This window comes from Rousettus aegyptiacus, unplaced genomic scaffold (assembly GCF_014176215.1).
Source record: "Rousettus aegyptiacus isolate mRouAeg1 unplaced genomic scaffold, mRouAeg1.p scaffold_m13_p_11, whole genome shotgun sequence".
Lineage (NCBI taxonomy): Eukaryota > Metazoa > Chordata > Mammalia > Chiroptera > Pteropodidae > Rousettus > Rousettus aegyptiacus.
In genome coordinates, this window is record NW_023416286.1 from 47,051,662 (window position 1) to 47,076,002 (window position 24,341).

The 24,341-nt window shown below is 50.3% G+C and overlaps 1 protein-coding gene across 3 annotated transcripts in view; it reads left to right on the forward strand.

The window, feature by feature from the left end:
• RASA3 (RAS p21 protein activator 3) overlaps positions 1-24,341 on the forward strand; it is a 120,061-nt gene that overhangs the window by 76,362 nt on the left and 19,358 nt on the right. For 2 of the 3 annotated variants that reach the window (XM_016151967.2, XM_016151966.2), the window contains 9 exons: positions 3,740-3,816; positions 14,083-14,163; positions 14,562-14,634; positions 17,299-17,375; positions 20,062-20,166; positions 21,756-21,912; positions 22,230-22,378; positions 23,176-23,290; positions 24,151-24,225. In XM_016151967.2, coding sequence (XP_016007453.1) covers positions 3,740-3,816; positions 14,083-14,163; positions 14,562-14,634; positions 17,299-17,375; positions 20,062-20,166; positions 21,756-21,912; positions 22,230-22,378; positions 23,176-23,290; positions 24,151-24,225 — 909 coding nt within the window. The remainder of the gene's footprint in view (positions 1-3,739; positions 3,817-14,082; positions 14,164-14,561; positions 14,635-17,298; positions 17,376-20,061; positions 20,167-21,755; positions 21,913-22,229; positions 22,379-23,175; positions 23,291-24,150; positions 24,226-24,341) is intronic. The other variant, XM_016151968.2, reaches the window with a different exon arrangement.

The window sequence follows — 24,341 nt, forward strand, 5'->3', positions numbered from 1 at the left end:
ATTTGAAGAAGTTCCCAAGCAATCAATGTCAGCAGCTGAGTTTTTCGAAGGGTTTAAGGAGTTGCAGGACATAGAGGGCAAGGTCAGGCCTCCTTCCTTCCCCTCCACTTACCTCGCTGTGTGTAACTGAGCAAGTAGTAGCTCAGCCTGGCAGGTCTCTATCTGGTGTTCTGTGAGCCCAGATGCCGGCTGTGCAGAGGCTGAGCCTAGAACCTGAATTTCCTGCCTGCCCTGAGTTGGAGGGTGTAGCCCTCAGTGTCTCTGGGCGTCGGCATTTGTGGCTGGGTTGTTTGTGCTGGGTTGGAGGTGGTGTGATGCCCACACTGTGTGAGGCATCACCTGAACCGTCAGTGACACTGCATAACAACAGACGTGAACTTCTGAACTGCAGATCAGTTGAGTTAACTTCTGGGGAGAAAGTCCTTTCGGTTATGCACAGTGTTTGTACGGTTTTGTTTTAACTCATGTTATCCTCTCCCAAATCACCAGAGAATGGTACCAACACAAATTAGCTGACAACATCTGCCACCTTGGTATAAGGAAGTGTTTGCCTTAAGAGAGGAAACATGAGCCGTCACAGGGTCTGCTGATGTGGACATGTCGTCCTCTTCTGGAAAAAACAGGAAACAGGACGGCGAGCCCGGGCATCAGCAGTGGGGCTCTATGAAACCCCAGCTACATTCTTTTGCTTCTCAGAAGACCGTTAAAATGAATTAGTGAAACATCAGTCTGAATGGCCACTGCCAATGTTAAAAATTAAGCCACGCAAGAGTTGACGGCCAGTGCATCTGAGAAGGCAGGGGAAGAACCATGCTTTATTGAAGATTGTTCACATGTGTATTGTTCAGAAGGCAGGTGGTTAGTTGCTGTAAGCCTCAGTGTTCTCTCTCATCTTAGCAGAAGATGACAATGCAGCTTCATGGATGTGCTGAGAATTACGGGATAATTCAGAAAGCTGTAAATGCTGGCTGGTGCTCAGTGAAAGGGAGCCGTAGGAAATCAGCGCTGTCAGCATCATTGCTGTCACTTTGGGCATATCTCTCACCCCCACGACCTTCACAAAGCCGACATGGCTCTGAGGCACCTTCCTCAGTTACAGGCCCTGAGGGTTTGCTTAGAGCTCAGCGAGGTCAGCCAAGAGGACCAGGCCCAGACACGTGCGAGGGTAAATGCCGCATCCTGGAGTCTTCCGTTGGCGCACTTGTCAGATGAGAGACGCTTCCAGGGTGGAAGAAGCTCTCAAGGACTCTGTTTAAACTGAGCCACTGGTTCCCTTGGGAAGCCAACTGCCTCGGGCAGACTGTCTCTTGGCAAGTGCTCCTGGAATTCCCACGTGTGACAGGCAGCAGTCAAAACCCTTTGCAGATACTGATTCTATGCTCAGGACACTACGTGTTGCACAGGGTCACGCAGATGTGGTGGGGTGGCCTGGTCCTGCTTCCAGGACCACTGGGCATCTGCCTGTCCATCGTTCCCACTCTCCCTGTGACCACTTTGTCCTGCACGTGAGGAAAAGGCCCCAAAAGACAGTAACCGGCCTTGTCCCCAGCCGGTGAGCGGTGTGGGCAGGCTGCTGCCATGTGTGCCCAGGCCGAGGTTTGAGTTTCTTAGGGCCTGTCTCCCCCAGGGGAGGCCTGTGGTTCTCGAGTTTGTATTGTCAGGGAGCCCAGGGGCACCCCATCCCCATCAGATCTCCTTTGTCAGCATTGTGGGCGTGGCAGCTGCTTCTGCCACATCTTGTGGAGAATCCTCGAAGCCAACCTCCCCACCAAACTGCAAAACAGGGCTCAGTACTGTGGTGTCTGGGGACAGCCACTTGTTTCAGGGTTTGGCAGTGCTGGAGCCCATCAAAGGTAGGAGCTGGTTTGCTTAGAGTCAGAAAGGCTTTCTTGGGGGAACTCGTGGACTGGTGTTTATAACACCACATACTTTTCAAAACCGCACCTGTCCGCTAAGGGCTCTTAGGGACAGAGGGGACAAGAGGGGAGTCAAGATGGGCCAGGGTGAAGGAAATGAACCCAGACTCAAAGCAGAGAGGTATCTCCCCTGACCTATCCCATCACCAGATCCTAGGTTCTTGTTTATTTTCTGAGTAAGAGGGTTGTATTGCCTCTTGTCAAAAGACACCGGCGGTGTTTCCACGTGGGGTCAGGTGTTAACTGGAAGTTAAAGTCTGAGTGCGGGGAACCCTCAGATGACCATCTCTCCCTCATCCTCCAGCGAGATGGCACCCATCCTTTTCTAATAATCAGTGCTACCAACATTTTGGTGAAATGCTCCAGTGGTTCAGAGTTCAAGCGTAGAACCTGCAGGTGCAAGGAGAGCAGTGCTCCTTTAATCTGTGCATCTCTTGAAAACTGCCTGTCCTTAGGCAGAAGAGTTGGGTGGTTTCAGAATAGTGACTTGGGGAGATAGATCCAAAAATCGTGTGTTGTTGGCCAGATGGTTTCTCACAGGCCAAGTGCGGAACTAGGGGTTTCTATGCATAAAAGGCCAGCACATTCTCCACACGGATGCCCCGAGGTCCTGGTTGGGGGTGACAGGGAGCCATCTCATCCAAGGTTCTCACGTAGGTTGGGCACCGGGGAGACGCAGACACGGGCCATGCGGACAGTGTACTGGAATGCCAGCGGTATGAGGAGCAGAGCGGCTGCTCTGGTGTTAGGGACAGGGCTAGTGCGCACCTGGTGGGGCAGACAACAGGTGTCTCTGGAGCTGCCCAGGAGAACTGGCAGGACAGAAGTGACAGGAGCGCTCAAGCCACTGCGGGAGCCGGCTGAGCTGTCCTGTCCTCGCCCTCCCCGTTTGTCCTACCTGCTCCATCTGACGCCCTGTCCCATCCCAGGGTCCTGACTATTCAGAGACAAGGCAGCCTTCGAAAGGCTTTCCTGACGTTTCAGTCAGAAAGGACCCTGGAGATTATTCACTTCAGCCTCTCTTTCCTAATGAAAAATAATTCTAACTTCAACCTTATAATATATACTCTCACATAAGTGTGCCTCACATCTATTGAGTTGGAGTTTGGTTTTGTTTTGTTTTTTAGGAGCAGGTCTTTCCTCTCCTTTTCCTCATGGCCCCTTTCTCCCCTTTCCTCTCATAACCCCCTGTGATAACCTGATGATGACCTGCTGGTGCCCTCCTTACCCATTTGCTCTGTCCTCCAGCAGGTATGACCCTTTGCATAGACACCAGTAGGACTACAGCACCGGTTCTGTCTCGCTACTCCAGCTACCTCTGCTCCCCTTCCTTCTACAAATATCTGTGCGCATTAGCTTCCTGCCTGAAGAGCAGGACTGAGGCTCCCTGGCCTCGGATCCAGTCCTCACCAAGGACGCAGAAGCGACAAGATGTCTGGGCAGAGAACTTCCCAAATCTACCCCTGAGCTTCAGGGCGTCAGACTACCGACCCAAGTTATGTAAAAGAACACAACCTAAAGCAAACAAACTGGGATGCGCTTTCTCGACTACCCTTTTCTTGCTCATTTTGAGCTCTTTTTTTCTCTGAAACAGGAGCTTGCTGTCAGCCGAGTAGGGAGCCTATTGTGCGTCCTGGGCTGGAACCTTTAAGGCTCTCGGGGAGCCATGCCCCGTCCTAGTCACTGGACTCTAGGCGGGGGTGGGTGGAAGTGTGGTGGACGCCGTGCAGGGTCAGGCTTACCCACGCGTTTGTGAGTGGAGACTGCAGCTCTCCGCTGTGCTTGGCCGTTCCCCCGTGACCCTCTGTCCTTGTGCCTTTCAGGGCAAGGTCCACCTGGAGCTGAGGCTGAGTGAAGTCATCACCGACACGGGTGTCGTCTCCCATAAGCTGGCCACGCGGTAAGGCACGAGTCCGCCCAGGCACGAGTCTGACCCCCTAGGCATGGGGCGGGTTATTGATTTTCAGATTAATTGGAATTCCCAGACTTGGTTATTCCCCAAGCTGATATTATTTTCAGAGGTTCTGGCGCATTCTTAATGTACTCACTACAGCAAATGCTCATCCTAGAGGTGACTTAGTTGAGTTTTATAAATAGCCAGTTATTCTGTAGGCGTTTAGGAAAAGTGGTTAGTGTTGTGCTCTGGTGTTCCAAGTGAGGAAATGGAGAGGTGGCCTGCCGGAGGCCAGATGGCAGAGCTAAGGCCTGAACTCAGACCTCTGACCCCAAAGCTAGCTAGTACTCCTTCTACTCCAAAATGCCTGGTGAGTGTGCCCTTTCCTTGGGCTTAGGAAATGCTGGCAAGGACTCCAAGTTCAGCCTTAGGATTTCATTCCCTCTGACCTACCAGAAGGCAGTGAGGAGTGTCCGCCGTTGGCCACTGTCTGAGAGGGTCCACAATTTGCATTCATCGTCCCATGGCTGGAAGATGGCCTCTGGTCAGTTCCGCCTGCAGGGCTGTCATTATAGAACATGCAGAGGACACGGTGTAGGACGTGTGTAAGATGTGTAAGAGGCGAGAACTCCCGTTATCTGAAACTTAGGGACTGGGGAAGACATGGGAGTTGAGTTCAGCAAGCTTTGTCCTTAGCTCCTTCATTATTCCTGTTCTTCTTAAAATAGTTGCTGTGCTCTCAGATCCTGGAGCCATGAGGAGAGAGCTGCCTGTTTTCTTGTTTGTTTGCTGATAGATTTATTTCTTGTTCAAAAAGGAATTAGGCTGTTTAACACAGGCCTCACATAAAACAAGAAGGTACGGGTTAGCAGTAGGGGGACAGAATGGACCGGGCTGGGTAGGGGACGGAACCAGGAGGGCACACACAGGAAACGTGAGGAGCCCTGTCCCGAGAGTGGCCCGTCCAGCCCACATCTGTGTGATGGAGGGTAGAAGTGTCCGTCCATCACTGAGTCCATGTGTGACCTAACCAGGACACCACAGTCATCGGGTCTCTGCGTCTTCTTAGGGTGTGAGTTTCATCGTGGTATCCAGGAACACAAGTGTCTAAAGTCAGGACCGCCTGTCGGCGGCAGCAGCCACCGAGTGTGGATGTGCACTATGTCCAGACTCCCACTGCTGGCTCATGAAACTCCAGAGGCCGTTGACTTGGACCTCAGGCCAAGGACTTGGGGTTCTGTTATGAAACACAGGGTTGTGCTTTATACACAGACTGTTTTTTATTATTATTATTATTATTAGTTGTTTTTTGAGAAGATGTAAGGGTGGGAACTGGGAAGGTTTTGTACATCCTTGTGTCTCCTGGGAGGAAAGGCCAGCTGCCCCAACAGATCCTGGAACCATTACGGCCTCAGGCTACGTAGGCTATCTTCAATCCTTGCAGACAGCTGATAACTGGACCATGCCTTGTTAAGACTGGGCCTCACCAACACTGTTTTTCTAACTAGGTTCAGATTTATGCAAGGAAATGAGCTGCATTTGTTCTGGGAGTGCTTTCTCAAATCTGTGTGCCAATGTGGCTCTTGTCGATACTTTTTCTGTTCAGATGTCTGTTTTAATGTCATGAGGATGTTCACCACCTGCCTCACCAAGTTCTAGGATCTGTCCCCCGGTGATTGGCTGCAAACTGTTTTTGTTAGTGCTGCAGGTGGATGTTTGATCCCTTTCACGTGTGCACAGGAGGGCACAGGGTCCCTCTGCCCACATTACCCCAGACACGCCTTCCTGTGGGTTCTCACACACGTCCAGCCTATCCTGCCTTGGCCTTTGCATCTGTGTCCCTCTGCCTGGAGTGCCCTTCCTCCAGATACCCCTTAATTCAGATCTCTGATCAAGTGTCCCCAAAGAGGCATCCCTGTCTGTAGAGGGCACAGCCAGCCCTCTGTGTTCCTACCCCGTGCCCTTTGGTACTGCAGCGTGCATATGGTTGAGGACAGCTGTTATTTCATGCAGTCCCCCTAGGATGTAAATTCCTGAGGACAAGATCTGGGTCTGTTTTATTCATCAGTGCATCCGCAGTACTTGGGACCGGGCCCAGCGCATCGTAGGTGCTCAGCTGGATGTGTTCCAGCTTATTTTACAAGGCCCGTCCTGTCTAGCGGAGCGGGAAGGAGCCTTGGAGAGGAAACAAAAGCTTCCTCTCTTTGCTGACTGTTCTGCGAATGTTGGCAGGACTCAGGCCTCTTTCACATGTGGGAATTGGGCCCGTCACCCTGGTCTTGCTCCACTCCATGGGGGGCCAGGAGGCTATTGTGAGGTGTGCAGGTGGCACCTAACTGGTGAGGAGGGCCGCTTTGTCCAGGCCTGGCTGCCCCAAGGGAGGCCCAGCTGTTTACTAGTCCATATACCTGTCCTTTCTGCAGAGACTGTCCGGTGCCAAGGACCAGTGTGGGTGCTGAGCAGCAATGTACCAGCTCTTATGTCAGCAGGACACTGGCTTTGCACAGCTCACACACAATGTAACAAGTGTGCAGGACACAAGCCGCATACCAAAATGGCATCGTTCTGGAGGGCCAGATATCTTCTCGGACACAGGCATCCGCTGGGGCCTGTGGGAGGGGCAGGACTGATAGGCCAGTGGGAGGAAGAGGAGGCCTGGGGGAGAAGCAGAGGCCAGGGAGGCCCCATAGGGCGTTAGCTTGCTAGGATCGACTGAGAGAAGGGGAAGCAGAGAAGCGTGGTTGGAGAAGCAGCTGATGAGAATTCCATTTGGAGAGACTGCTCCTACCCTACTGCCATGTCCCCTGCCTCCCTGACCACATCTCCCATTCTCCCCATCCAGCCGCACTGCCTCTTGGCTCTCCTGGACTTGGGGCTGAGGGTCTGTGTTGGTCCCTTAGACTGATGCTCCTCATCTCCTCATACTTTGTTCACACTGACTTCTTCTCTAGAATGCATCTTTGTGGGGCCCAGGACATGTTCCTTCTGCTCGCAGGTGGGTCCCGAGCACCTAGGCTCTCAGTAAATGGTGTGGCCTGCAGGAAGGCATCTCAGGATGGCTGTGGGCCCCTGCCCACCCCTGGTCACCATCTCAGCCTCCTGCCTCCACAGAGCAACCTCAGTTCTGGGCTCTGCACCTGTTACTGAGCAGTGATTGCCCCCAGGTCCCCATTGAACCCCGGGCATGACTTTTTGGGAACTGGCAGCATATGTAAATGTGTCCACATGTGCCCCATACCCACAGGAGACAGGGTGTTTCATTGAGATTGTGGCCATGAGGACTGGGGACTCAGTTCTGCCTCTGTGGAGGAAATGGGCAGTGGTCCCGGCCCTGGCTGTTGGTGGGAGCCTTTGGAGGAATTATTTTTATTTTTATTTTTATTTATTTCTTTTTTTTCAGAGGAATTTTTAAGTAGTGATCCTGGCCCCAGCCAGGCGTGCAGAGCCGACCTTCCTGGGCACTTCCGTGCAGATGTCTCTTTAGTTAAAAAACCTCAGGTTTGCCCGGTTCCTGCATCTGTGTGATGGGATCCTGCTCGCTGCTTCCTAGTGGACACTCACACAAATGCTAGCACACCCAGTAAAATGCTAGCACACACTAGTATATACTAGTACAAACACTAATACACGACACACCACAAGCACCCATGCTAATACCCACGCTAGCACACACTGGCTCACCTAGTACACAATAACACACTGGTACACATGTTAGTACACATACGAGTGCTTACTAACACCTACAGCACTCCCGATTGTACACACACTAGTAGCTCACGCTGGCACATGTGCTAGCACACATGATAGTATACACGCTGGCATACACTCGAATACACTAGCGCGCACTAGCACGTTCACTAGTATACACTCCAGTACCCACATGCAGACGTGCTAGTACCCACACTCCTAGTACACATCTAGTATGCACTGGGACATACACTAGTAAACGCCAGCACACACTGGTACCCATGCTAATACCCATACATGCTAGTTCATACCACCACGCGCCTGCTAGTACACAGTAATAAACACGTGTACACACTCTAGTGTGCTTTGTTCAGAGTCCCGGGGCAGAAGGGTCCCCCACAAAGATGCAGTGAAGGAGAAAGAGTGGGGGTCCCACAAGGGCTCGTATTCTCCAACCATGGAAGTCAGCAGTGTCTAATGACTAGGGCTTTTCTTTCCCTACCTCACCTCTCCTCCGTTTTTTTCCACAAAAAAAAAAAAAAAAAAAAAAAATCCTTTACGTACCATAAAATTCCACCTTTTAAAGTGCATAATTGTAGTTTATTCGCAAGGTTGTTCAGTCATCGCCCCTGACCGCTGTCTAGTTCCAGAACATTTCCATCGCCCCAGAAGGAAGCCCCAGCCCCGTAAGCACCACCCTCCAGCTCCCTTGCCCAGCCCCTGGCACCACTGATGTACTTTCTGTCCATGGATTTGCCTATACTGGAGGTTTCATATAAATGAAACCATATAATATGTGGTCCTTTGTGACCGGCTTCTTTCACTTAGCATGATGTTTTCAAAATTCATCCATGTTTTAGCATGTGTCAGAACTTCATTCCTTTAAAGGCTGAATGATATTCCATTGCACAGGTATACCACGTTTTGTTTATCCATCATCCATTGATAGACGTTTGTGTTGTTTTCACTTTTTGGCTATTGTGAATAATGCAGCTATGAATATTCTTGTACCAGTTTTTTACAAACATATTTTTATTTCTCTTGAGTAAATACCTACGAGTAGAATTGCTGGGTCATATTGTAACTATATTTAACTTTTTGAGAAACTGCCAGACTGGTTGTCACAGTGGCTGCCCCATTTTACACCCACTGACTGTGTGCGAGGGCTCTAGTTTCTCCACATCCTTGCTGACACTTGTTATTATTGGCCGTCTTTTTTATTGTAAACACCCTAGTAGGTGTGAAGTGGTTTTGATTTACATTTCTCTTAATGTAATAACCGATGAGGGTGACCATCCTTGTCATTGTTGGCCATTTCTGTATCTTCTCTGAAGAAATGTCTATTCAAGTTCTTAACTGATTTTTTCAATTGGGTTATTAGCATTTTTATTATTAAGTTGTAAGTTTTTCGTATATTCTGGATACGAGACTCTTGTCAAGTATATAATTTACAAATATTTTCTGTTATTCTGTTGGTTGTCTTCACTTTCTTGATAGTGTTCTATATAATATGAAAGTTTTAAATTTTGATGAAATTCAATTTATTTATTTTTTCTTTTGTTGCTTGTGTTTTAGGTACCTACCTAATAAACCATTTTCTAATCCAAGATCATAGAGATTATATTTTCCTCCTAAGATTTTTGTATTTTTAGCTCTTATTTTTAGGTTTTCTACACATTTGGAGTTGATTTTTATTTACATACACCGTGAGGTGGGGTTGGTATTATTATTATGTTTTGCATTTGAATGTCCAGTTGTCCCAGCATTATTTCTTTCTTATCAAACTGTCTGGGCATTTTGTTGAAAATCACTGGACTATAAACGTGGGAGCTTATGTGTGGAATCTGTTCTGTTCCATTGAACTATACGCCTGTAACTATGCCAGTACCTCACAGATTACTATAGATTTGTAGTAGTTTTTGAATTCAGAAAATGTGAGTCTTCCAATTTGGTCCTTCTTTTTCACGATTGTTTAGCCATTCTGAGCTTTTTCTATTTCCATGTGAATTTTAAGATCAGCATTTTAATTTCTGCAAAAATAGAAGCTAGCATTTGATAAGAATTTTATTGAATCTGTAGATCAGTTTAGGTAATTAACAATACTAAGTCTTCCAACACCTGAACAGTGTCTTTCCATTTAGTTAGATATTCTGTAATTTCTTTTAAAACTTATTTGTTTGTGTAAGGTAATTACTGATTTAATAATTCGAGTCTTCTCGAATTTATTACTGATTTTAATAATTCGAGTCTTCTCTTTTTCTTGGTCAGTCTAGCTAATGATTTGTCGACTTTGTTGATCTTTTCAAAGACCTCACTTTGGGGTCCACTGATTGTTTTTCTATTCTCTATGTCATGATCTCTGCTCTGTTATTCATTATTTCCTTCCTTCTGCATGTGTTGGGTTTAGTTTGACAAGTGTTACCTGGAGGTGTTTTGGGGCCATAGGTGTCTACGCCATAGTGAGCGGAAATGATGTTATGGATCGATAATGAGTTGATTGTTAGTGACTGTTTCTTTGGACCCTGAGTCTCTTCCTTTAGAACACTAGTGCAGCCTCTGTTTGTATCGGGAGACCAGGGGAGAAGGAAAACACATGTGTGCCTGTTCGTGGCTCTGCTGGAGCCGAGGGCAAGCTTTGTTTGCCCCCGTTCACAGCCCTTCCTTTCTTGTCCCTGTAAATGGTCTTCCTCTTGGGTATCCTGTGCCTGTCCGCTTTGTCTAAGAGTGAGGTTTCTTGTGCTTTCCCACTTGTGAACTCTGTTACTTCACAAGAGTGAGAGCTTGCAAGAGTCCTTTTGACAGCCTTGCCAGTGCTCGCTGAGCCACTCCTCCTGACCAGAGCAGTGGGCCCTGCTCGGCCACCAGACTCTGTGATGCCAGTCGCCAGAGAAGGCGGCACAGTCTGCTAGCAGCTTCACCTCGAGGGTCACCCAACCGAGAAATTACCTATTTTCAGGCTTCCAGCATCGCAAAAGCAATCAAGATCTTGTTTTCTACTATTAAGGAATTACAGAAAGAATAAACAGCTGAGTGGCTTTTGATATCTGGCTCTTTCTAAGATCGGGAAGGCTTTCAAAGCAAAGCATAAGGGTGGAGGGCTGGGTGGCCAGGAGGTGGGCCCTCTGCTGGTGACTGCAGATGGTGCTTTGTCACCACACACCAGGATGTCTCTGCAGCCATCTCACGGCTGTACACCAACCAGCCCAGCTCAGTGGGAATGTTGTGTTTCTTCCTAGTGGAGCAGGAAGCGACGGTGCCGGCACGTGCCCATGTCCAGGGAAGGAAAAAAATGGAAACAAGATTTCACAGCTGCAAGCTCTTACTCTGTGAGACATAACCATTTTTTAAGCGTCAGGTTGAATATCAAAATCTATAAATGTAAAAATAAATACAAATATCGTATTTCTGGTACTTTAGATTCTAGATTAGTGGATTGTTTTGGTCACTTGGTATGTTTTGAAATGTCCTTTCTAGGACATAAGAATGGGCAGTGCAGCAAATATTGTATTTTCTCCCGTTATTTACCTTTAACGTTCCTGAACGTTTCTGAAATTTCTTTGGCGCAGAATAGGCCTGGGCAGATGCACCGAGTGTGAATGTACCTTTTCAAGCAAAAGGAGCTTTGGCTTCACGTGCTCCCAGCAGCTGGTGAGAGCGCCAGCCCCCATCTCCAGGCCGTGCAGCTGAGCTGTAATCTTGCTGAAGCTGTTAGGGCGCTAATGAAGTGATGCCCGCAGCGGGGAGGAGGGTGCGATGCCGGCTAACACCGTTTTTATCCTAGCTTGTGCATTTTGCATGCCAGATGGTAGGGTATTGATTTTTCTTTTTCTCCCGAGATGTCTTCATGTAACTGCTATCAGGAGCCAAGCTTTGTTTTGAGTTAGAGAAGAGAGCGTTTCTCAAATTGGTTTTTAAGAGGCGTGAAAGCGTGACATCCACACAGTAGCTGAATGTGTTCTATCTAGGTGGCTGCGGCCCTGCACCTGGCAGCTCGTCTTTAAGACATACAACTGAGAAGAAGTGCCTCCTGTTAGATGTTTAGCAATGCCATCCAGGTTGTTGGTCGTAAAAACCTGTTATGTCTCAGTGTACCTACCTACCATCTAAATCTTCTTACTGATCAACAACCAAATGTAATAAAAATGCGTTCGCATTAATGTGTACCATTTGCACGGAGAGGGAGCATAGACCTCCCCTCATCCCTTCCGAGCAAGCTGTTGCCCTCACCTCTGGCTGCCTGTCTCAGAGCTGCTGCCCTTTGGGGGCCCTCTCTCCCCTGATGTATAATGGATGAGTCCTTGTCCTTAGGACCTCAGCCTGAGGGGCCACTTTCTCCCAGAGGTCCCAACTACCCTAGGGGTTGACCGCCGCGCTGCATTTCTTTGTTGTTATATCTGGTTTATTTCCTCCCTTGCATTACCGTACTCAGTAATCACCTGTTACCTACTCACTGTCATACTGTTTGTTGCTGTGCTGGCCAAGCAGACCTGAGCTTCGCAGGCATGAGCTTTGGACTTGAGCTTCCGTCCCCTCATGGCTCCGCCTCAGTTCCTGGAAATGTGCCATGAGCGTGAGAGCTCAACAAGTACTTGTTTAGCGATGAGTTAATGGATGGATAAATATTTGTTTAATGGTGAGTTAATAAAGGGAGGAAGATAATGAAAGACCGAGTCAGTAATTTGGGAGAGAAACGCAAGCATACTCCAGGAAGTAGAATAAAAAGAAAAAGTTGAAAAATATTAGAGAAAGCTAATAGAAATAGTGGATCAGTCCATGAGGCCCAACCTTACAGAACACGTGTTCCAGAAGAAAATGGGAGAGAAATGGAGAGAGAAGAAATTTAGAGAGAACCCCCCCACCCCCAGCACAGGACAGGGGTGGCGTCAGCTCTAAGAGCCGTAAACGCCATGAAGGCGGAACAAAAAGAAACAAAACCCCTTACTCAGAAGGAAATATTCTGGTAAAATGTTGGAACCCGAAGTCTTCTCAGGAGGGCAAAGCATCGCAGGCCACTTGACTTAATGAAGGAATGAGAGAACGTGGTTATCCTCAACTTCCCAACAGCAAAGAAAAAAACGAGCACTCAGATATCTGAGGGAAAACGATTATGCATCCATATGTAGCCGAACCGACATCCAAATAAGAGGGTTAGGACTTCCACTTCTGACCACACTGAAATAGTGGGAACTGGACCCCTTCTCCTATCACAAACAGCTAAAGAGCCAGACGCTGCACAAGGGAACCATTTTGGACATGGGGCAGCTGACAGCTTAGCTCTGTGACCCCCAAGTAAGGGAAACAGATGAGGTGAACCACAGCATCCAGCTTTTGTCCTGGAAGCGTGTTGGTGACACAGGGCAGGGCGGTGTCTTATGCAGAGCCCAGAGGTCGGCGAGGAGACAGAGTTTGGAGTTAGGGGTCTGAGGCCACTGTGGGCATGTTCTGGAGAGGAGGGGACTTTTCCCAGCACTCCACAAGCCAGTGTACTTGCTCCACAAGTACAGGTTGACACACCATAGAGTCAGGCAGAGCATGGGGGCTGTAAGACAAAGGGCTCCCATTGCAGGGCTGGGAGTCATTTGAATTCCCACCAGTGGAGCAGAGCCCTGTTATCACTCAAAACACTCATCATGGACTCCAGGAAGGCCATGCCTGTGTTGTGGGGCCAAACTGTCCCTAGACAAAGGCTGCTGGTGCCTCCCTGGATAAAGCTTCAGACCAGAATTGCCACAATCAGCCCAGAGCCAGAGCCCCTTAACCGCCAACCAGTGCAAAGTCCAGCAATTCTGTTCTTTATAGATGACAACAGAATCTGGACACCAACAACATGAAATTCACAATGTCCAGCATCCCCTCAAAATCGATATGCCAGAAGCAGGAGAAGGTGACCTGCAGTCCATAGAAACAAACCCAGGAATCACAGAGCTGATAGAATTAGTAACGAAGATAAAGAGCTACTATAACTATGTTACAGAGTTTAAACAAAACCATGAGTCCAGACAGTTGGCCCTGGACCTGCAGTGGAATCAGGCATGCGTGAAGCTTGAGACAGGCCGGGCGGTGAGGGGCTAGAGAAATGGTCTTTTGCTGCTGAGAGGCACATGCAGCATGGAGATTATGCACAGACAGTAGCTGTAAACCCCATCAAGTTGCCAGGGCCTCAGTTTCCCCACCTATAACATGCACTTAACAAAAGTATGACTTTGTAAAATTGTTGGAGAGATCAACGTGTGAGTCGCGTAAAGCTCTCAAGCAGTGCCTGGCTCCTAGGGAGGGAAGGCAGTGACGTTGCTCGTGGAAATCACCAGAAACATGTCCTCCTCAGCCGGAGCTCCTGTACCCTGAACACAATGCACACTTCCTCCCATCCCACAAATGTTTTCTGATGGTTAATCGGTGCATCGATTACTCTTTATTAGATGGGAGCTTCTGGGCAGTTGATGACCAACACCGTGCCACAACTCATGGCTCTTGGCCTTGAGCTGTTAAAACAGCTGCCTTCTCGGACCCCAGAGTGGCCTTGAGAGACAGCCTGTGGCCCCTTCATCTCCTGCTCCTGACCATCCCTCCCGCTTCTCTCCTCAGTATCCTCGAGTGCCAAGGCCTCCCTATCGTGAATGGGCAGTGTGACCCTTACGCCACTGTGACACTAGCAGGACCATACAGGCAAGTAGCCATCTCCTGCCCCTGCCCACAGCCTCCGGGCGGGCCTGGAGGGAGGGCAGTAGGCACCTGGACTGATGGTGAGGATTTCTCAGTCAGAGGAAGACAGGATGCTCTGTGTGAGGTAGAACGTATAACTTTGACTTCCTTTTGTTTGCTTTATTGCTCTAAAATTGTTTCGTAAAAAAAAAGAAAGCCTTTATGTTCTTCATGTTGGGTATTTTTGGCTCAGTAAAGGTTCCTGATTTGCATACCATCTGGGGTTAGAGACAAACAGAAATATTTATAAGATAAATAAAGGCAGTAAATTACTTGTGCATTTGATAGCTCAGTCTCAAGGCTGAGAGATTTGGCATCAAAAGTGTTATTTTTAATTTTGATTCTTCCTCCCTCGATTACAGATCGGAAGCAAAGAAGACGAAAGTGAAAAAGAAGACCAACAACCCTCAGTTTGACGAAGTGTTTTATTTTGAGGTTGGTATTTCAGTGGCACGAATGTTAAGCTGAAACCCGACACCCAAGATTCTTTGGCAAAAAGTCTAGATCTGAAGGATCTTAGTCACTTGCTTCCTTCTGAAAGCTCTTGAGTGATTCCCCACCCCCAAGCATCCTCTCCTGCCTTGCAGCTCCGAGTAGAACTTTCCTCTCCTCCCTAGTAAGAAAGGTCATCTGTTGCTTCCAGAATGACTCAGTTTTGAGTTGAATACTGACAAATTCATACTTTCTAAATTATCAGGACTTGGGTTTTTGTTTGTTTGGTTGGTTTGGGGTTGTGTGTGTGTGTGTGTGTGTGTGTGTGTGTGTGCGCGTGTGTGTGTGTGTGTTTGCCCATTCTAACCAATCTCAGCAGTGGTGGGAGACTTGTTTCACTGAAAATAGTGAGGGTTTTGAAGCAAAAGAGGAAGTGCATTTGGACACAGAGATCCCCCTGGCTGCCTCTCAGAATGCAAACCAAAATTAGTAAGACGGAAGGCATGAGGGATTGAAGACCAGAACAGGACAACAAGCCAACACGGCTGGTTTAGTTTTAAGACAGCTCATACGGACTAATTTTAGGCAGGTGTTCTTTCTGTCCACAAAGGTTTCTTGAATGCTTAACACATACCACGTCATGGGCAGGTAAGGATGACGAAGGCCTCCGCTCCTGTCTTCCTGAGCCTGCTACTTAGCAGAAGAGAGCATATTTGAATGTATGATCCCACTTAGTCTAGTGACTGTTAGTTAGGTCAGTGGGTTCGGGGAATAGAACTGTGCAGCAAAGGCAGCCACCAGTCCTGCCTGGGAAGTGGGGCGAGGCTTCCCAGCATGGTGACATCTGAGCACAGTCTGGGAAGGGAGCATGGACGTGTGTGGAGCATCGGGAGGCTGCAGGAAACTGTACCTAGAATGTAGAGTGAGGTTGGGGTGAAAACGGAGACCTTTGGAAGACAAAGTTGGAGAGTTGAGTTAGAACCAAAAGGCTCACGGGCAGAGAACCTGGACCTTTTCCTGCTGCTGTCCAGAAGCTCACATACTTCCTCAGTGGAGGAGGCTACCAGCCAACCTGCTTGGTGCAGCTGTGAGAAGAGGTGTCCAGGTGGGATCCTGAGCCCTTCTCTGTCCAAGATGGGCGTTTTTACTTTATAGTCAGGCAAAGAAAATGGTTTTTAAGGGACTCGAGATAAGGCAGGAAGCTGACGCGGTCCCCCCAACCTCAGGGGGACTCATGCTGGGTCTCCAGAGGCAAGGAGGAAGTCTGGAACAGCAAGCGTAGGGAACTGCGCATCAAAGGTGACAACAACCTTACATGTCTAGGCTGCCCGGGATGGCTTAGATCAGCGCTTTCCAAACTTGTGTTTTTAGCACAACACACATTAAGCTTTAGTTTGCGACAGGCTTCACTCGAACAGCTACATCCGCTTCTGCCCAGTTCTCACTCTCATGAGGAGTGGTGCCTGTTTTCTATTCCGTGTGCTTCTAGTCCACTTTGTAAAAATGTGGGGCTCAACTCACTAGGTTCATTTAGTGACCCTCCCCCCAGGTATGATCGTAGTCGGGACTGACACCTGCGGAAACCTAGGGAAGGCCTCGACCCGGGACCTCGGCGCTGCTGGTTAGGGCCCACCCGATGCCTGCCTCCCTCAGGGCTGTGGAATATGCTTCTGTTTGGAGTTTATGTCCTTTGACTCAAAGGGCTCAGCCCCGCTTAGCAGCACATCCCCTCCTGTCGTGTTCTCCTTATCTCCTTTCAGCCTCAGCTGGCGAGCAGCCTGGGGCTGAGCCCCTGGCAGGGGCACATGCAGCTTGGCTGTGCGTGTGGAGCTGGCACGGGCCTCCTACAGGCGTTTCAGCAGGAGGCATATCTGTTTCTTCCAGGATAACAGCTAGACTTATCTAAAAACCCTTAAAATCTAAATGAGATTATTTAAATTCTGTAAGAGCCTCCTTAGTTTACTCGATAGATGTGTTAAGTGGCAGGCAGGAGTAAGAGGGAGAAGAAAACAGACCAGCTCCTGTGGCCATCCTGCTGGAAGCCAGATACCTTCTCATAGCGCTGTGAGCCGCACCAGGCAGGAGGCACCAGGGGGCTACCTGGAGGAGGTGGCATTTCAGAGACCCTTGTGGGCTTCCCAGCATGGGCCTGAGTGAGGGAAGAACCCAGTAGTGAGCTGGGCGGGAGATGGGGGTTGTAGAAAGACTCCCGTGTGCTAGGTGGGGAGAACAAGTGGAGGTCCCAGGAAGCCTTCAGAAGCTTTTGCCAAAGGGGATAAGGCCAGGGCCAAGTGGGCGATGGCTGGTGGGAGCCCTGCTTGGGCGACAGATGGACAGGCTGCCAACAGGATGCAGCAGGTTGAGGCAGTGAGATGGGAAGTCTGGGGAGGAGCGGAATCGAGGCATAAGGGAGTAGAGGTCAAGAAGGGAAGGCCACCGGAGCTCTGGGACTGAGTGGCCCAGGGCACTTGTGGGTGCTGGGAGGACTACGTGGAGGTTAGCGGAAAGTGCCTGGTGCAGCCTCGCACCCCTGGCTCCTAGGAGGTTGGCCTCGAACCCAACCTCTGCTCATCCACAGGGCACATGGCCTCCTCCCTAGAGCTGGGGGGCCATCCCCACAGGGCGGGCACTCAGTCTAACTCACCTTCCCTCTGTCTGCACTACCAGGTGACCAGACCCTGCAGCTACAGCCGAAAGTCCCACTTTGACTTTGAGGAGGAGGACGTGGACAAACTTGAAATCCGGTGAGTGAAAATCTGTGTTTCGGGTTTTTTTCTTGGTAGCTGCAGTCTGAGCTCACCTCTCTTGTTCGTTTTTTTTGTTTGTTTTATTTCTAAAAATAGAGGAATGGCTAGGAAGGAATTTCAGTGTTCTTGGTAATTTTAACACGAGGATATCAGAAGTTGAAGTGAGTCATAATCATCCCAGATATTTGGTTGGTCATGGCTGAAAGGACCTTTACTTACCCAAGGGGCAAACTCAAGTTTATAGTTCATTTTGCAATATCTTCTAAGAATAGAAGGTCAAAGGCTTTATGCTACTCAGTGTGTGTGAGGCTCTGTCCACCAAGTGCCATCGCCCAGCCCAGCACACTTGTCCCGGGTGCTTAGGGATCCTTGTGATCTGCCTTCAGTGTGCAGAGTCTGTACTTGTCATCCTCAAAGATCGTAGCATCAAGTTCACCAGCACTGGTCTTAGGATCCACTCCGGGCCTGCTTCCGGTCAGCTACGTTGGTAGGAAGCCCCGCCAGCCTATAGCACCTCCCCCGGGTGTGAGGTACTTTGGGAGAGACAAATCATAAGCCAGGGCATACTTTCCTGTCATCCTGGGCTAGGGTGATCACATTTAGGTCTGACTAGCCCTGTTCAGGAGAACCGTAGGAATGCTCCTGATTTGACATGTTTTGTTTTTTTTTTTAATTAATTTTTTATGGTGACATTGGTTAACGAAATCCAAGAAGTTTCAACTGTGCACTTTAACAGTAAGGCATGTACATATATATATTCACACTGTACACTCACCTCCCTCCCCCCTTTTCCCTCGCCCCTTCCCCCTCCCCTCTGGTAACCACTAGTCCATTGTCCATGTCCATGAGTCTCTGTTTTCAACATGGTTTAAAATCTACTTTCCTTAGGGTCAGGGTTTCCTGAAGCACATGAGGTTCTACTAGAAATACCGCAGACGCTCATTTGGGGGGGCACTCTGGTGTCCCTCCCATGAACGTGCAGCGGCTTTCCAGGCCTCCCAGCATTAACCAAGCCACAGTGCAGGGGAGCTCCAGGTGGGATGCGGGCTGACCATCGGGGTGCGGGGCGCAGACCAGGACTCTTCCCTCCCCCAAGTGTGGACCCTGCGACTCTTTCCTTATCTGTCTCCCGGGTTCAAGTCCTGTGGGACCATGGCCTCCACACACAGATCTTGGTTTGAGCCCAGTTTTAAATGTTTCCAGTTAGTTTACATTTTCCATTTCAAAATACTGAACTGGAAGCAAAGTGACCCCAAGTGGAGTGTCTGAGAAGGTCCCCACTGGAGGTTCAAAGGCCTCGTTTGAGGTGTAGCTTCCTTCAGACATACAGCTCCCCTTGCTTGTTCGGAGAAAGAAGTGTTTGTGAAAGAGTAGACTTTGAATTTAAGAGAGAGGCACTATGTTTTGTTATGTTTTGTTTTTTTTTCCTGAGCGTGCAAACCAAAAATGTTTTCAAATGCTTCTCCTACTAAAAAGAAGAGAAAACTGCCTGGCGACTTGTTTTATATTATTAAAATGTTGCTTGGCAGGTTAAAGATTCTTCGGCTTGTTCCTCTGTGAGTGGCGTGCTGCGGGACAGTGCCCCTGCGTCACACCCTTTACTTTCTGTGCTGTCCCCTGCTCCCTCTTGGATGGGCAAGGGTGACAGAAAGGCTCATGCAATCTCTAGAATTTTCCCTTTGACCACCAAGTGTGGCGAGAACTGATCTTAGATTTCCAGCTCCAGAAGTAACCTTTGCTTAAGTTGGTTACTGTGGGTGTTCGTGATGTTTGCTTGTTAGCACTGGGAAATGTCCGCCTCCATCAGTCATGCATGTACAGTCACCGTGTCCCCACATTGGAGAAAACAGTGAGAATTTCGCCCAAGGAAAAAGGGTTAGCGAGTGACCAGACTCTTCAGCAAGGTGGGAGTGAACTTTTTCATTAAAGTAGTGGTACATTGTGCTGTGGTTGCAGCTGTCGGCTAGCCAGTCTCCCCTCCTGTGCTGGGAGAGTCAGGCCCCCTTGGTCATGAGTCACACTGGTAGGTCCCAGGGATCATGGGTACAGGGTTCTGAGTGCAGATAGAGAAGGAGGGGTTAGAGACAGTTTTTCTTTCCAGGTGTACTTTCCTGTGATGGAAGGTAGGGGACATCCTGCTTGTTAAATTGGGCGGCCTGGTCAGTCCCCTGCAGGTACCTCTCTGCAGCAGCCTCAGCAGAACTGGACTTCATTTATTCATGCCACTGACATGAAAGTGTTGAGCCTCGCAGACTGAGGTCACCCTGATGGGCTCTGTTTCTGTATCTGAGATTCTGCAGCCTTGAGGGACGATAGGTTCTGCTACACTTGGGCCTCTCCTGGGTAAAAGGAATGGACGCCGCTGGCTTCAGGTCATAGCACTTCCCCCCTGTCACCAAGACAGGAGCCCCCCTCCCACCGACGCCAGCACGAGGGCTTTGCCTCCACTTCCTAACTTTCTCCGCAGCTGGGGGCAATGCATGTCTTCTTTTGAAAGTCGGGTCCTGCTTTGACCTCACATTTTAAATGTCCTCAGTAAGTGTAGACCTTCATGGAGACCGACTTGGTGGGACCGAAGGCTCCATCCTGCTCAAAAGGGAGAAAGAAAGAACCCTGGTGACAGTTCCTGCCCCTCCCTAGGTCGGTCTTTAAAGAGATCCTTACGGCAAGTGTTGTTTTTCAGAGTTGACCTCTGGAATGCCAGTAACTTGAAATTTGGCGACGAGTTTTTGGGAGAACTCAGGATTCCCCTGAAAGTGCTGCGGCAGTCCAGCTCCTACGAAGCGTGGTAAGGTGACTGCGCGCCTGGCCTAGCGCCAGCGGGCTGGTGTGTGGGAGGACAGAGGACAAAAGACTGACTGCCTCTCAGCAGCCACAGTGAAATGCCACAAGTCAGCACCCCACCTAGCCAACTACCCATGGTCCTAACCAGCTCTGGCCTGGTGATGGGGTTTCAGGCGAGATGTAGCAGGAGGATAGGTACTGGTGCAGGTGGTCACGCCGAGAGCATGAGAAGTGGTGGCTGAGAGCCTGAAACTGAGAAGGGCAGGGGCATCAACTGCGTTTGGGGCCGGGTCGCTGAGGGCAGGCAGCTGGCACATCTTGGAGCCTGACGGTACCAAGCTGTGCCACATCGCGGGCGTTCGTGACCTTTGCCTGTTGTCAGAAGTGTCACCTGATGACAGAGGTGTGCAGAGCGCTGTGGGTTTTAAGCAGATCTCCATTTAAATCTGCACATCTAAGTCGAAGGGGTCCCAGCTCTGAGTGAATCACTCTTCACTCGCATATCCCAGAAGTCTCAGCCTTCACTACTTTCCATGTCTTTATTTCCTGTTTTCTCCAGGGTGCCTTGGATTTTGGCATAAGGAATGTGCCTTGGTTTTCTTTCATGATCAGTCCATAAGTCACATTGTGTCACAATGCACATCATCACGATGAAGCTGGAGACACGCTTTGCACATCTCCTTTAGCAGACACACGAGGTGGGAAGAAGGTGCAGGGTGCGCAGCACGCGCCACATGTCGCACACCCAGATCTCACACGACACGCCACACACTGCATACAGAGCCCTGCATGTCTGCAGACTTGCCGTGTGGGTAGATTTTTGTGCTATGCCTAGTGGAATTTGCGTCTAATTCCACGAGGACAGCACGAGCCCAGTCCCCAACCGGGTTCTGGTTCCTACCAGGAGACATTGTTTAGCTGAGCAGCTCCTGCCCTTGTAACCAAGGATGCGATATTCACCCGGTAACCCAGTGGGAGCCCCCCGAAGACCCATGTGTTCGGTGCCTCTACCAGACACAAGCTCTACCCACATAGCCTCTCTGCGTGCCTGGCTAATGAAGTCAGAGTAAGCAGGGCTCCCCCAGGGCCACACTGGGTAGGACCAAAGAGAAAAGAGTGGCCTGTTAGAAAACACCACCAAAGGGACCAGGCACCCGGTGGGCTGCCCAGCTCGCCAGCGCGGGCTTGCCATCCCCTCATGCCGAAAGCTCTACCACACATTTCTTAGAATAGTTTCGGTTTTGCTCTGCTTCTTGCTAGCCCGTGTCGAGAGTTCATCTTCACAGGTGAATTATTTTACTGCGTTTCCTGTAACTTCTGAACTCGTTTCCCTTCCTTCTTGTCTTCTCTTTTCCTTCCACCCTTCCCGCTTTCCCACCACAACTTCTAAGTCTATGGGTCTATATAATCAGCCCCGACAATAAACATCCCGTGGAGAGCCCCCCAGGTGTATGGACGCTGCAGAGGGGTGTCCTGCAGAATCGCGCTGGAGCCCCCTCCTGTCTCATCTCCTGACACAGAATCCATGATGAGAGGACCAGCCCCCTGGAGGCGCTGCCCTCACGCTGCCTTGTCCTTGTGTCCTGTGCCCAGGTACTTCCTGCAGCCCCGCGACAACGGCAGTAAGAGCCTGAAGCCAGGGGATCTGGGGTCCCTGCGGTTGAATGTGGTTTACACAGAAGACCATGTCTTCTCTTCTGACTACTATAGCCCCCTGCGGGACCTCCTGCTGAAGTCCGCGGACGTGGAGGTACTCTTGTGCCAAGTGCACCCACCCGTGGCCCAGTCCACCTGCAAACCACTGACCCACCCCGTCCCTGCCCAGCTCCTCTTCCTCACCTCTCCCATCTTCTGTGTCCCCTGGCTGCCCCCCACGCTGCCAGGCCCTCCCTCCCTGTCCACCTGGGGCCCAACACCTGGGCTGCCTTCTCTAGGTTGGTGATGTTCCCCTGCAGCCTGGCCCCTCCGGGCCCGCTTTGCACTCAGAAACATCCGCATCTCCCTTCGCTGTGGCGGTGTCATGGGTGTCAGAGGGCTCCCCTCCGATCAGGCTGTGTTCCTCTGCAGCCCGTCTCGGCATCCGCGGCGCACATCCTGGGCGAAGTCTGCAGAGAAAAGCAGGAGGCGGCCATCCCGCTGGTCCGGCTCTTCCTGCACTGCGGCCGGGTGGTGCCCTTCATCAGTGCCATCGCCAACGCCGAGGTCCGGAGGACGCAGTGAGTACCACCACCGCCACCCCTGCCCGGGACCCCCTCACATTCCCCAAGGGACTCTGGCCTGGTGACGGGGTGGGGCTGGGGCTGGGGGAGGTCCCGGGGACCCAGACAACAGCAGTCTTCCTTGGAACACATCAGAGCGCAGAGATGGGCAGCTGAAAGAAAATGTGTGGGGTCAGGTTTTCCTTCAGAGAGACACTTTTTCTTGGACATCCCGAGGTGTGTGTGCATGACGGGGGTGAACGTGGCTCCGGTTGCTCCAGGAATGGACTCGGCTCGGTGTACGGCCCACATAAGGGGACTGGGTCACTGCCGCCCCAGGATCTGTGCTTGCCGTGCGGGCATGGGTTCTGCCGATGGTCACTCCCTGGCACCTTTGGTTCGGAAACACCCAGAATGCACCCCTGTCGAGAGAGGTCATAAAGCGCAGCCTCCTCTGCTCGCTTCCCTGCCAGATCTCCTGTGCTGACCCCAGGTTTTGTTCTTAGAGGTGTTAATTTATTGCAAAAATAAGCCTTGCAGGGGGCAAAGCACGAAGCGGCAGCAAAGGGGCAGTACTGTCCGCGTGCTTTCCACTTGACGGGCTGGCGGCGGTGGGAGTGTAGCCGTTTGCGGAATTTCACTGACTCTTTGCACAGTGGGTTCCGGGCCTGGGGGCTCAGGACCCCCAGTTGCAAAACGTCTGGCCTGGTCTCGTGTTTCTCCGTCCCATGGACAGGCACCTAGGAACAAGATCCGCTTCCTTTTTTTACCTTGCTGTACTGGGGAGACAAAAATCACCCGATGCTGTTTTCCAGGGACCCCAACACCATCTTCCGAGGAAACTCGTTGACATCCAAGTGCATTGACGAGACGATGAAGCTGGCGGGGATGCACTACCTGCACGTCACCCTGAAGCCCACCATCGAGGAGGTGGGTCAGGGTCCCGAGGCCCCGGCGTTGCTGGGCGGTGGGCGAGGGGTTTCCCCAGGAGCCCACATGCCTGCGTGAAGAACAGGCAGATGCACAGAGACCTGCCTGAACGCAGAGCTTTACTGTCAGCCTCTCTCCCAGCTTCACCGCAGTGACCTTCTGTGTGTATAGATTCCAGACCCGTCCTCATTTTTCAAATTAAAAAAGAAAAGAAAAAAACATTTAAGAAAATCCATCATTCTAAAGACGGAAGGACATGCAAGAGAAAAGCTGGTTCTTCAAAGGACAACTCTTTCCCCATGGGTGTTGGGTCCCCCCGAATTTGTGAGGCCCAGAGCTATCTCCAGAGCCCCCCGCAGCCGTGGAGGCCTTTCTGTTGTCAGACACATTGGAAGGAATCACACACTTCCTTTCCAGATGCCTCAGCGTTTCTTACCCGACCCCTTAATGCGATGCCTGGGCAGGCGGTGTTTCCCCCAGAACAGTTTCATAAAAAAACAGGCCCTTTGCAATATCAGAAAATTTAAAATAGCATTCTGTTTTGGCCTATGTGCAAAATCCTGGCAGCACTTTGAAGGAGAACCGTTGGTAAGCTTTATAATGCCTGATCCCATGTAAGCTGATGCAGAACTGTCTCCAGAAAGCCCTGTTTTCGCGGTGCTTCATCCTCCCACACGGCCTGGTGTCTTGCGCTATTCCCCACGTTCCTCCCAAGCAGCTGAGCAGGGGCTCGCCGTGGGCAGCCGTTTTCTGAACGGGGCTCATGATGTCCGTCTCTGAGCTTGATGCCGCTAACCTCCACCCCGCCCATGTTCCTGGAGTTCGTCTCACTCGTTCTTTGTCATAAATGCTCTTTGCAGATATGCCAGAGCCACAAATCCTGTGAAATTGACCCTGTGAAGTTAAAAGACGGTGAAAACCTTGAAAACAACATGGTAAGGGGTTCCGGTTTGCCCACCAGCGCTTTCCAGAGCCAGTCGCCCCTCCTGAACATTTTTGGCACATGGCCACGCTGGATGTTCTGTGTCACTAAGATTCAGGTTGGGGTGGG